The sequence below is a fragment of the Seriola dumerili genome, unplaced genomic scaffold, assembly GCF_002260705.1.
Source record: "Seriola dumerili isolate Sdu_G_001 unplaced genomic scaffold, Sdu_1.0 BDQW01000097.1, whole genome shotgun sequence".
Taxonomy (NCBI): Eukaryota; Metazoa; Chordata; class Actinopteri; order Carangiformes; family Carangidae; genus Seriola; species Seriola dumerili.
The window spans coordinates 737,190-750,964 of NW_019174352.1; the positions used below are offsets into that span (position 1 = coordinate 737,190).

The 13,775-nt window shown below is 41.8% G+C and overlaps 1 protein-coding gene across 9 annotated transcripts in view; it reads left to right on the forward strand.

Annotated features, from left to right (window-relative positions):
* The window catches only part of ppfibp2 (PPFIA binding protein 2), a 70,655-nt gene that overhangs the window by 40,432 nt on the left and 16,448 nt on the right, over positions 1-13,775 (forward strand). For 5 of the 9 annotated variants that reach the window (XM_022746224.1, XM_022746226.1, XM_022746225.1 and 2 more), the window contains 3 exons: positions 1,649-1,798; positions 8,673-8,900; positions 9,853-9,945. In XM_022746224.1, coding sequence (XP_022601945.1) covers positions 1,649-1,798; positions 8,673-8,900; positions 9,853-9,945 — 471 coding nt within the window. Of the gene's footprint in view, positions 1-1,409; positions 1,560-1,648; positions 1,799-8,672; positions 8,901-9,852; positions 9,946-13,775 lie in introns of those variants that run through there. The other 4 variants (XM_022746227.1, XM_022746232.1, XM_022746229.1 and 1 more) reach the window with 3 other exon arrangements.

Below are 13,775 nucleotides of genomic sequence, written 5' to 3' on the forward strand. Positions count from 1 at the left end.
CTGTGGGAGATGATAATTCTTTATAGATAGATCTTTATACATAATTCTTTAGAGATAGATCATCATAGATAATTCTGTATAGATAGATCTTCATAGATAATTCTTTAGAGATAATTCTATATAGATAATTCTTAATCGAGCTTATATGGCTGTAGTGTGAGGGTTTCCAGAGGGCAGTGTTGTGCACGAGAGATAGGGACCATTCGGCTGTCAGACTGACATGAGCGGGTGGTGCTTGCCTGGAGGACTTGTATATATACTTGGACAGATATATAGTCCGTGCTCAGACTTCCAAGACCCACATGGCATCCGGCCACCAGAACTCTCTGTCCTCCTGTAAAAGGAAAACGAGCCCATAGGTCGTCTGTGCGAGCAGCTCATTATGACTTATAGTTACGTCTCATTGTTAGGCGTAACAACAGTAATTATGGTATCAGGTGATGTAGCATAAAGAGCGACGATGTCCGCAGTGGGAGGAGGTGGATGGATGGGTCCACCAAAACACAGGAGACTTCTGTCGTCAAAAGTCCTCTAAACCTTAAGGAAGTACTTATTTAAACTTACACCGTGATCTTTTACTAAACGTAATCAAGTAGTTTCTGTGCCTAAACCCAATCAAACCACGCTTAGCGGCATGTTTATTATTGTAACCATGACAACGAAGGTCCGGTATGCCCGCCGCTGTAAGGGCACTATCTGAGAAGACGCTCCCATGGGTCGTACCAGAGGATATGATGCGGGACTTATTGGCTAAACATGATCATGTTAGTATAGTCACTGTCAGCATGTTAGCATACTGATGCTAGCATTTAGCCCAAAGCACTGCTGTGCTCAGGCCTCACAGAGCATTTAGCAAAAATTCTTGTTCAGTGTTGTGTTACATGGAGTTTGACCTACTTGCATTGTCATTGTTAGAATACAACAGAAAAGTCAATATGTGTGTATTAATGACTGAGTGATGTACTTGAACACTTAATTTCATTTTCTGTGGCATTTTCTTTACATCATTTAGCAGTAAAATCTAAATTTGCTGTGTTCAAAACAGGAATAAACACAATTAAGTTTATGTTTTTTCACATCTGCCTCTGAAATAATTTTATTTAAACAAGGATGGAGCAAGAAGTTGGATGTCAAAGTGTTTAAACAACAATCTAGGGCGACTCGAGTTTGATTTTAGCAAAGAGGAAGTGGGATTGGGAGAAATTTAGACCAGGAAACGAAAGCAACAGACACACTGAGAGTTTAGCAATGAGATATGTGTTTTGTGTGACTTGTTCATGTTGAGTGGCCTGCATATCCTCTCTCTCTCTCTCTCTCTCTCTCTCTCTCTCTCTCTCTCTCTCTCTCTTTTTAGACACACTTTCTTTTTCTCTCTCCCATGCCAAAGAAGCACAGATATATTAATAGAGTCCTTAGCTCGCCTGTGTGTGTGAGTGTATATATTTAGCTTTGTGGGGTCTGGGCCCCCAGCCTGGCCTGTTCAGTCAGTGTGGGAAGAACATTGTACCGAGTGGAGTCGCATGCTGACCTCTCACTGCGTTGATCTCCGATTCATGTGTGTGTGTGTGTTTAACGTTTCCTATAGGTGTGGATTGCAAGTGTTTCCCATGCATCTAACTCACAGTGTGTACGTGTGTGTTCTCCTCAGGAGCTGATAAGCAGGACCTCTCTAGAAACTCAGAAGCTGGATCTGATGGACGAGGTGTCCTACCTCAAACTGAAGCTGGTTAGCATGGAGGAGACGCACACCAACACACACCCACAAGATCCTACGGACACAAAGCAGAACAAGGCTGAGGTATGGAACGGCAACAAACCTGTGTGTGTTTCTGTGTGTTTCTCTGAGCTAATGCTGCTCAACTCAACAAACTCAGAGCTGCAACTTCTGCATCTTTGATCCAGAAGTTAACAACTTAAATGATGCTCGTATTTAATGTGCTATAAGCAGAGATCCCTGCTGAATTTGCCTGAATATATATTTATATATACCATTGATGTAGAGTTGAATAAAAATAGGTTAAAGCTGCACAAACCTCAATACAACCAAATATACATTCTGTTTCAAAACTTTGTTACACATCAGTTTGATGCTGCATAGGGGTTTGGCAGTAACTGTATCAAACATGAAATGACAGACATTTGTCTATATGATATTTTTTATGGTGAGATGTTTAACATAGCTCTCCCTTTAATATCTCTGTTTGTAGTAGGCCATTGTTGGCAATGTTGCAGATCAATAAACAGGATTTACAAGCTTTTCCTATCAATTTGATCAAGTACTAGGTATTCAATGAAGTAGATTAGCCAAAAACAAGACATTCCTCTCTGGCTATTTTATCTATAAACTGTTTCTCAGTGACATTTCCAGAATGATATCATGATATATCACTATGTTGATATAAGAAATAAGGAGATTTTTTGCCACGTTAGAGACATAGCATTAGGAATGGTGATATGATTGGTCCACCACTTTGGTCCTTGGAGGGAAATGTCTCAACTATTCAATGGATTGACATTTAATGTGGTTCCAAACGTTCATGTACCCTTGCTATAACTTTTTATTTGTTGTCTTCAGCTCACAAATTTTACTTTGCCCAGTGGTTTATGATGAAATACCTGCAAAACGAATTCGCCATTAGCCAGCTGTACTTTGTATTTGGTGCTAATTAGCAAATGTTATCATGCTAACGCACTAAACTAAGATGGTGAACACTATGTCTGGTAAATATCAGCTTGTTAGCATTGTCATTGTGAGCATGTTAGCATGCTGGTGTTAGCATCTAGTTCAAAGCACCAATGTGAGTAAGTGCAGCCTCGTCTTCTTTTTACGATCTTCAGCAACTGAGTTGTTTGAAGGAACCTGTCATTTTACCAGCGCTAGGTCAACATCATTCGAGACTTAGCCAACACAACTCAAGACCACAGGTCACACTGTTACTAAATTGCATAAAGCAGAGTGAAAAACTAAAGTACAGCCTCACAGAGCTGCTGAAGTAGCATGACTCATGGCTTTTAGTCTTGTTTTCATATCTCCCTCCCTTAATGCTGTTATGTAACCATATGATCTGTGATATGATCATGTCTTAAATAATAACATGATAAACTGAGCTTGGTGTGTTTATCCTCTTGTGCATCTGTCTAGCTGTCACGAAAATAAGAGTCAAACATTCAACCATGCTTTAGTCTTTGTTCTTGTTTCTGGGTAAAACAATGACACTAACACTGTTAGGTCCAGTGGTTTAGTCTCTACTGAGACCCCACGTGGCACCTTAGATCAATGAACACCCCCCACCCCCGCCCCCACCCCACCCCAAAATATACAGCTTTAAAAGATGATGCAGATGTTTTTCTGTTGTTGTTGGAATAAAAAGACAAGCCATACACCATTCCAGACATTATTCTCTTGTCTGTGAACTAGAAGAAAACATTCAACCAGGGTTATGTAGGGACACATGTGGCTGCTCTTGTTACTCTTAGAAATGCAGTATAAGGATGTCTGTCAGTTGTTTGTCTGTTTTCAATGTTTTCATTGTCTGACTGCTGTGGTCACAGTACCACCAAAATAGATTGTTTCACATAAACACTAAACTGTCCCTATTAGGTTTTTTGGGAAAATAACTTTCTTGGCTTACAAGTGCGTTTCTTATCTGTAAGATCTCATTTTTTTTCTTACTAAAGTCTTGCTGCCATATTGGTTGGAATTTGTGGTGCTCATTTCTTTGCAAGTTCCACCATCTTCTGCTTAATCCACTCAAGCTGCTGGAGATGCTCACTCGCAGAGAGAAGCTACCAGAGGCAAATACTATAGTCACAGTTTAGTGACTTCTGTATGACTTTATATATTGAAATGAATGGAACAAACTTGTTTGTGTGATATCACCTGTTGGCTGATGGCAGATGATCCGAGCACTAAAGAGGACTGTTATTGGTGGAATGTGTTTGATGTGGACTGTCAGACCGACAGATCAGTTATGAACTTCAGGGTCGTCAGCTGGTCGTAGAGGGGACCATGCATGGACCATGAGGGAAAGTTCATACTAAACAATCCTACCATCGATACATTCTGAGTACTTTTTCACTAAATAACTGTCCTATTATTATTACTATGAATAATCATCCACACCAACATGGACATTAGTTGTTGACTAGGAATGCACAATATGAAACATCTTCCTTATGTATATGATTTGTAGGCTGGGGCGTCTCTGTAGCACCACAGCACTCATGGTGCAAACATTGCACAACAGTGTTGTGACAAAATTGCAGCTCCTGCGATTTAGATGTCACACTTGGCCATATTTTGAACCAACCAATTCAACCACCCAACTCATTGAAGACCTGACTGCTTTGCTCCATCCACTAAAGAGGGAAAAACAGCTTAAACGTCTCAATTCACTGTTTTAAGAAATTCAAAACTTCTGGTTCTTTGGGCCACCAATAATAAAAACAGTTTTCACTAGAAACTCTAATGTTGACAAAACCAATTCTCCAACTTCCAAAACGTCAATCTGAAGTTGTTGCAGTTGTTGTCTTTCATTATTAGGCTTTCCTACAGCAAAAAGTCATACAATAACATCCACAGTTTTATCCATCAATGAAGGATTGTCCCAACACCATAGTGCAGCCAGATCTGTCACCCAGACGATGAGCAGACAAACTTGCCCCCATCCAACCTCATTGGCAGAGGTAATAATGAAATGTGTCTGGATGAGGTACAAGCTTCCGTGTGGAGGTTTTAAAACAAGCCAGGACACATCGAACATGTCTCCAAACAACACCCCCCCTGCTGACAGCCTGCCACACAGACAGCTGACAACTAACCATAAAGTGAACACAAAAAAGAAATCCATTTAAAAAGTTATCCTCTTTTACTTTGAAGGCCTTCAAAACCTATTTTCTCATTAGAGCTGCTTGCTATGAGCAGTGAGTTTCTACATGAACACAGTATTTTCTGCCGAAGTTTGAACAGTTTTGATTATTTTGCATGAAAGATTTCTGCATTTTTGTTTTCAAACTTGTTTCGCACCCAAGTGTAGTCGAGCAGTCTTTGCTTGTCGTCACTAGTTTCTTTGTGGAGACTTCGTTGTGACACCCAGCTGCTCCCCACTGGCACCGCAAGATACTAAAGCTGCTCTTGTGGTTTGCTCGTGTGTGTGTGTGTGTGTGTGTGCTATCTATCACAAGGCATCCAGCGCCCAGGGCTGTGCTTTCATTGAATAAACACGATACAGCATTTTTGACACGCAGATGCCCATTTTCTGCACATGTGGATGGAGTGCGATAAGCATCAGAGGAAGTCGACAGACAGGGAGAGACGGTGAGGAGAGGGCTTGGCAGGAGAGAGGGCACAGGGCAGAGAGAAAAGGAACAGAGGGAACAAGATGAGAGACAGTGACGGACAGACTGAAAGATAAAAAATGACAGAACCTAGGCTGCTGTGCAGATATTGTTTTCTGTCCTACAAGGCGCAAGACACAAAATGAACATGCAGGACATTCACACCACAAAACACTGCAGGACGTAACTGTCAGCAGTGTCTGCCTGTGCAAAACTTAAGTGTGATCCGACTCTTCTGTTAACATTTTTGCCTCCTGTGCAAAGCTCATAATTTTTCCAGTAACTCAATCACAGTAAGTCACATTTTTTAAAATGAGTTAATGAGTAAGATTATATCATTTATCAATTTCAGCAACTTTGGTGCAAGTAAGAACTCATTACTTTGGTGCTTTGGCACTGGCTGTCATTTCTACCCATGCTTTTACATTTTACTCAGCAAAGTAATCTCATGGGCTACAAACAAACAAAGGGTCAGACAATCAAAGAAGTTGTAAAAAGGCAGTTTAGTCAGATTATCTAAACCGTTTTATTTTAACTAGAGTCAGTGCACCTGAAATGTTCCAGTGAGAAACGGCACCTAGTATCAGTGATAATGCTAAATGAGGCTATACACAGAGTTAGCTCCACAGATAGAGACAATATGACCATCAAGTGACAGCACAGGTTAAACTTAGCACAACGTTAGCTTAAAGAAACATTATCATGCTGCACAAGTTAGAGCATTCTGGTTATTATGTTCATAACATTAGCGTGTTAGCATGCAAAATACACCAGACACTGGATATAGACCTGTGCTACATGTGCTACATTAAAGCTAAGACTGAACAGTTTTCCTACTTGAGCCAATCAACATTTTCCACTTATTACTTTTGCACTTCATGCAGTTTTAGGCACAAAAACAACTTTTCTCTTCTCCTCATAAGCTCTGTGTCATCTTGGGTCATTTCTACCTCATGCCTGCGAGTGCATCTCCCTGATGACGCTGCTCAGACACCCATCAAACCACACTGCTCAACACATGTTGGCTGTCATTACAAATTTAGATTTTTGAACCAAGGAGGAAGATTTAGCCACTTCCCCCTTTGGTTATATGTTTCAGTGTTGGAAATATGAATAAAAATGACAACATAAATTTAGCCGGCTTAGCGTGAGTGTAGCTAACAAGCTAACAAACCTTACCAGCTAGCTAGCATTTGCTCACAATGCTGGAGTACTATAGACACCTTAACTTATTTCCAGAAGCTTATAAATCAGTGATGAAATCTGAATGTTGAAATAAATTTAATTTCACCTCTGTTCATTTCATACAAAACTAATGTGAACCTCATGGTGAAGCTTCATGGGATCATGAAAATCAGTAGTTGTTATCCTCTGGGGACCATGAATGTCTGCAGAAAATGCCAATGTCAATCCATATAATAGTTGTTTAGATATTTCAGTCTGGACCAAAGTGGTGGACTGAGGTCCTATTCTACCTAATCACAGACAGCGGCAAACATTAAGTATATTTAGAGTCACATGTCAGACACACGGGGACTTCAGCACTGGGTTGTTCAGAGAAGAAAGAGCTGCTCTCATTAATTTCCTCAGATTTGATTTTCAGGCTCAGGATCAGGGATCACAAGGCAGCTTGTCTGAGCTGGAGGCTCAACCACCTAAATCTCCGTATCAGATGAGCCACTGTGGGGTCTAACAGAGCCGTTTTAACACTGACAGGTTGACGCTTAGTTGGTGTAGTAATGAGATACTGTGTCTGTGTGTCTAATAGACACGCATACACACCCAAACGCAACATATCCGACGCACAACGGTGGTGTTTGGCTTTGGTGACGTTACGATGGAAACTGACACTGGTCTACATTTTTGTCAGCAAAGGTCGTGTGTGTGTGTGTGTGTGTGTGTGTGTGTGTGTGTGTGTGTGTGTGTGTGTGTGTGTGTGTGTGTGTGTGGTTAGTAACAGCTGCAAGGCTCTGGTGGGCCTGAGGAATGTCTGGCATCCATTCTGAGCATTCCTGAGGGCCAAACACTTTCACCTCAACACACAAACTCACTGCTGTGTGATGAGCACCTCGAATTGGGGGCAGCTGTGGCTCAGGAGGTAGAGCAGGTCCACTTATCACACGGTGGGCAGTTCAATCCCCGGCTCTTCCTTTCCCGTATCGGAAGTGTCCCTGGGCAAGACACTGAACCCCAGGTCGCTCCTGGTGGACGGAGCAGCTCCGTCGTTGGCGTCTCGGTGTGTGAATGAGTGAATGAGAGGAACATTGTGAAGCACTTGTCTGTTGAAGTGGAAAAGTGCTGTGTAAGTGCAGCCTCTTTACCATTTCGATTGCCAAAACACATTTTCAGGAACAAGATTTTGAATTTGATGACCCTGCATTTTTTAGTCTTTGTGAAAAACAGAAAAAAAAAGGTTTCACAAGCCCAAGAGTTGTGACATTCCCTCACTTTGTGTAAAAACCAAGAAAAGTTTTGAGGGTTGTTTAGCCGAATGTCTCTTGTTGTTTCTGTTTGTCTGTCTGCAGTATCTCTGTCTTGTCCTCTCTTCCTGTTTTTGCTCTGTGGGCTTATATATTCTGGATCATGTCCCTGTTTCTACTGGGACCAGGTTTGGCTGGAGTTTCAAGTATCTCATAATAAGCATGGTCCTCACTCAGGGCTGGGCTATTACATCGATGTTTGAGACCCTGTAATGGTCCACCGAAAGAAGGATATTGATTAAAACAACACAACAATACATCTGTTTGCCATTTTGGAGGAGTCTGTGGCGGCCTGGTCGTAGCCAGCTGCAGACAGTCCAACAGAAAAGAATACGACAGTTGTTTTAAACGGTATATTTCTTGTGCATACCCACAGAAATTACTAGGAATGTTCAAATCAAGTTTATTTTGGCTCCATTCCAATCTGTGTCCTTTAATGTTGGACATCTGCCATTATTTTTTTCACAACTGCATCTTTTCACATCTGCCCTGAGGCTGCTTACTTTGGTAGAAAGTATGTGTTGATATTTAGGGAAGTTACTTTTGGGTTGCTCAATGGTGTGTTATGGCTTGTGTGTCGTTTGTGCTGTTGTTTTTTTCTCCCCTTCATCAAGAACTTTTTTTAGGATCAGAGTTTTCAGCAATCAAGATATGGAAACAGGCCCAGATACTGACTGAGATTAACAAATAAATTAATGTCTCATTCTCCTCTCCTCTCCTTTCCTCTCCTCTCCACTCCTCTCCTCTCCTCTCCTCTCCTCTGACTTTTCATTTATTCCTGTTTTCTTCTCTTCATCTCACATTTCACCTCCTTCATTACCTTTCATTCGCCCTCCATCGCTCCATCCCTCCCAGTGTGTGGTAAATCTCATCAGTGAGCTCCAGGAGCAGATGTGCAGGTTTCAGGCAGAGATCAGCACTCGCATCCAGGAGAAACGGGCCCTGGAGGAGAGGGAGGCCCAGCAGGGGGAGCCCACAGGCAGCCAAGCCCAGGGCCACCACCCTCAGCTCGAGTTAGCCGGCTCAGGCCTTAGCCTGTCTGGCTCTGACGCCTGGATGCACAATGGAGGACAGACTGTACACGTAGGGAGACTTGATGGATGAACTCATCTTCCCTTCCTTCCCCATCATTTCTTCTCTTCTTCTCTCCTCCCTTTTTAACCAGACCACACACCACCCGGTATTTGGAAATTTCCACAGAATCAAACTAACATCCTCTCGTGAAGTGTCTGCAGAGTGTCTGTGTGTTCTTCGTAGGATGCTGGGGTCACGCTGTACTCCGGTTCTTGCAGATATGGAGAGTATTGATTGCTTTTCCAAATGTTTCCATACATTTGAGGAGTTATTGAGGTTGTTGAAGCTGAAATGTGACAATATCGATTAAGTTAAATTAACCTTCGGAAGCTACATGTAGCTCAGGCTGCTGTGAATTGTTTGCAGGTGGATGAAACTTGCATCTTTCTTTGCTTAACTCCTCAAATATTTGAAGCATTTGGAAAACATGTGTTTCAGCCCTGATCTGGACATCGTCCTTACAAATCCTTATAACTTGGGTTTTGGATCAGGCATAATGTTTTTATTTGATTTGCTGTAGTCTGCTTGCATGACAGTGGTTCCTCCCTCTACTAACAAAAGTTTACCTCTGTCCGTTTCCTCCTGCACTGACCAGGTGGATGGGTCATGTAACGGTTTGTATAACAGTACGTGCGACTGTACAGGGTTTGCTTGGACAGTGGTAACTTTGTGGCTGCCAGATGTGCAGCCTGGATGGCTTTCAGTCCTGCTCTGGGTTCATCCTTTTCCTGGCTGCTGATAACTGCACGCTGTGGTGTCTGTTTCAGGAGGATCAAGTTTCCTTTATTAATCACCGGACTGTTCAGCCCTGGAGACCTTTAACTGCACTGAATGTGAACCTGATGTTTGAATACCCTCCCGTCCAAATTTTTGAATGTTTACAGTTGAGTAATAGACAAATTTGGCTTTGAAAAAAAAGATTTATGCAGTAAAAAGGTGCTGTGTTTTGGTTTTTCCACAGGATTTGTTACAAGAAGTGAAGCTGCTGAAAAGCAAAGTGGAGGAGTTGGAAGGAGAGAAGAGCCAATATGAGAGAAAACTAAGAGCAACCAAGGTACATGTAACACATGATCCAAACATCTGTATCTCTGTCAGTGACTGGATATAAAAGTGACAGTAATGATAATGTGCAATAATAGCCGGAGATGAAAAAAGGAAATAAACACAGCTGCAGGGTTTATGTGATCTGATTATATCAAAACTTTACCAGAGTTTACAAATGGATGTACAGTCATTACTACAACATATATATATAGTAGATCTGAGAAGAACAGGATGATGTAGCTACTGTACACGTTAAAAAAAAAAATCTGATAATATGTTGGACAATAATTACTTATAATACTTAACCTATAATTAAAGTTTTTATCATTTCAAACACGGTACAGAACGACTCATGAAGGACAAGATGCAGGAAAATTAATAAGTAGATAAATAAATCAAATCAGACGGTGGCAAATAAGAAAACACACAAGTGTTCCTGGATACAGGGAAATCGAATTGTAGGTAATCCAAATTATTAGTGTGAAAATAAGTTTAGTATTGTTACACTAAAGTTTCTAATAGTCAGATGAACCATAAAATATGGAAATAATTATTTTTTAAACACATAATATTAAAAGATAATCTTGATCTTGATCGTTTCTGCAACGTCAGGCTAGCTGCGTCCCTGTTTCCAGTGTTTATGCTAAGCTAAACTAAGCTAAGCTAAGCTAAGCTAAACATCTTCATATTTACCGCACAGAGGTGAAAGTAGTGTAGATCTTCTTATCAGACTCTCAGACTTTATATAACAGGGTTACACTCAGATTTTTGCAGCGACCTCATTTCTAAAGTGTCATGTACACTACAAACCCACTTTCTGTATCCAGGATAGTGGATTAGAGAAACCTGATTTTCTAAGACAGACTCCTCCTGGAAAAAGCTAATTTCTTGGACATACTGTACGTGTAACTTGGTTTTCTAACATATTTACATAAACGCATGTGCATGACAAACACTGTTGAATGTGTCACTGTGAATGTAGAGCAGCTGTGCAAAAGCAGAGATCAGACCATGTAGCGAAACAACCTCATATTCATAATTAGTTTAGAGGATTAGTAAGCAGCAAGTATAAATTTCCTAGTGAGGAAATGAGGTACAAGTATGTCAAGATACAAAAAGAGGTTGCTTCCACTGAATTAAACATTAAAAACCAAAGACACTGGTTTTTTTTGTGCACTCACTGAGCACTTTATCAGGAACACCATATCAATACTGGCTCTAAAACAGCTCTTCATGTCATGGATTCACACCAGCACCAGCACCAGCCTGGACTGTTGACACGAGGCAGGTTGGGTCTATTGACAGATTCTGACCCTACCATCTGCTGCCTCAACAGAAATCCAGATTCATCAGACCTTCGTTTTTTTCCAATATTATCTTTCCAGTTTTGTTGAGCCTGTGTCCACTGCAGCCTCAGACTTCTGCTCTTGGCTGACAGGAGAGGAACCTGGCGCGCTCTTCTGCTGTTGTAGCTCATCCGCCTCGAGGTTGGACGCGTTGTGCATTCTGATAGGCTCACCGCAGTTGGAAAGAGCGGCTGTCTGAGTTACCGTAGCCTCTCTGTCAGCTCCAACCAGTCCGGCCGTTCTCCTCGCTCTCCTGACCTGTATCTGCGTGATTTTACGCATCGGGCTGCAGCCACATGATTGCAGGTGTTCCTAATAAAGTGCTCAGTGTTTCATCATTTTATGGACAATTTTTAAAACTAAAAAATTTATTTTTTGAAAACTAAAATTTAGAAAATTAAAATAAATGTTTCTGAGTTCGTAACATGACTTTATAAGAAAGGACCAGCAGGGTTTAAGTGGTTAATTTCTCTCTCCTAACACATTGTTTGTCACTGGTTCATTTGAAGGAGGTCAAACTGCTGTTGCTTTCTCTGTGCTTACAGTGCTTCCTTCCTCCTCTCCTCCTCCTCTCCCTCCTTCACTCTCTGTATCCACTCTTCTTCTCTATTAACCTCTCTCTGCGGCTTGCTCTCTTCACTTTTTTTCCGCTCTTCTTTTCTCCACATCTCTAAATCAACCCTGTCATTACTCTCTTCCTGTCTCTCTCTCTCTCTCTCTCTCTCTCTCTCCTCTCTCTAGCTCTCTATCTCTTACTCTCTCCATGTGTGTTACCAGTCGCTCATGACCCAGCTGTCCAGCCTCAAGCTGACTGTGGAGCACACACAGCTGGAGAAGCAGCACTGGGAGGAGCGCTGGCGCAGCGCACAGGTGCCTTCTCTTCCTCCTTCTCTTCCTCCTCCTCTTCTGCCTCCTGCTCTTCTTGCTCGTCGATTCTCTGTGTTTGTTCCTTTCCTCTGATTAGTCCTTTCCTAACACTCTGCCTCCTTCTGTCCTCTTGCTTTTCTACCTCTCCCCCATACCAGTGTTCTCCATTTGCACTTCTCCACTTCTTCTTCTTCTTCTTCTTCTTAAATTTCTTATTTTGGACTCGCAGCTCTTCTTTCTTCCTCCTCCTGATCCTCCTTGCTTTGCTGTTTGTTGGTCTTGTGATGGCTGAACCTTTGTCACAAGTCACAAATGTTCAAGTAGGAAGGAACGGGAGACAGTTCAAGAGAAAAATTTGATAGAAAAACGTCCAGATTCTGACACGGGTGAAGCACATGTGTTCATGCATCAATGTGCAGAAGCAGAAGAAAAACCATCCGTCTGCCTCTCGCTGTCTCTCTCCCTTCCTGTGAGTCTGCATGGATAATATAAACCTGTACGCCTGTGATGTGTACGCATCACTTGTGTGGTTATGCTGAGTTTATGTCCCCTTGTTTACTAAGGATATAACCCAGATGAAGTAATGATAGACCCTGACTCAAGCTGCTTTAGAGAAACCCCCATGTTGACGTCACAGACGGACAGTGAGTCTTATCTACTCAGAGATGCTTTTGAAAGTGTAAAGAAACCAAACATTTCATAGGCTCTGTAGAATTGGTTCCCTTCAACACATCAAGCTGTTCGAAACTATTTGGTTCAAGAACAGACGTGATTTTTAGCTGATGACAATCACATAATCATATAATTTCTTTGAATTCTTCTGTGGCATTCCCACTTTATCGTGCTTCTATTGTTGGCTCCTAGGCTTTTTATTGTGAAGCAGCTGTTTTCTTGCACCTGTTGCTTGTAACTGTCGTTCTTCAACAGCTTTGCTCCGAATGATGCTCATATGAGTGAACTTATAAATATCTTATATTCGCTTTTACTTGAAGAGGAAGACAGAAAACCAGGTGAGAGCGAGAGGGGTGCAAGCAACAAAGGTGTCCAGCCGGAGTTGAACTAGAGGCGTTGTGGCTGGGAGATACCAGGGTGCTCCCTGATACAGATGGACAGCTGGAGCCAAAACTATAATTCACTCTTTAATTCATCAGTCGTGGGCTTTAGTAGGACTGATGAGAGGTGGACAAACACTTTCTCTGACACGAGTGTCACCAAGCCCTTAGAGTCATCAACACCACCTTAACGGAGATGTGAACTGATGCAGAACAGGATAGTACATCAGGTGCGGTTGTTGCATCGTTCAGATTGTCTTTTTGTTATACTGACCCTTGTCCAGATCCACTGCGAGTTGGTCCTTGAGTGCTGGTGTAGTTTATGTAGGTATGGAAAGAACCCAATTAATGGCAGACTTAATCTCTGCACCAATCCAGTACCTCGTGAAGGTGGTACTTAAAAAAACAGGGTGAGGACTCAAACAAAGACATGCTTGAAATGCAACAGAAATCCTGGAGGTAGAGCTCTGTGACTGGTAGATTTTTATACAATTTACAACTGTAGTTTCTGAAAGGTCGTCTCTGTGTATTCTTGTCAATGACTTTAGGACCTAGCCCTGCTTTGAGTTGCAGTA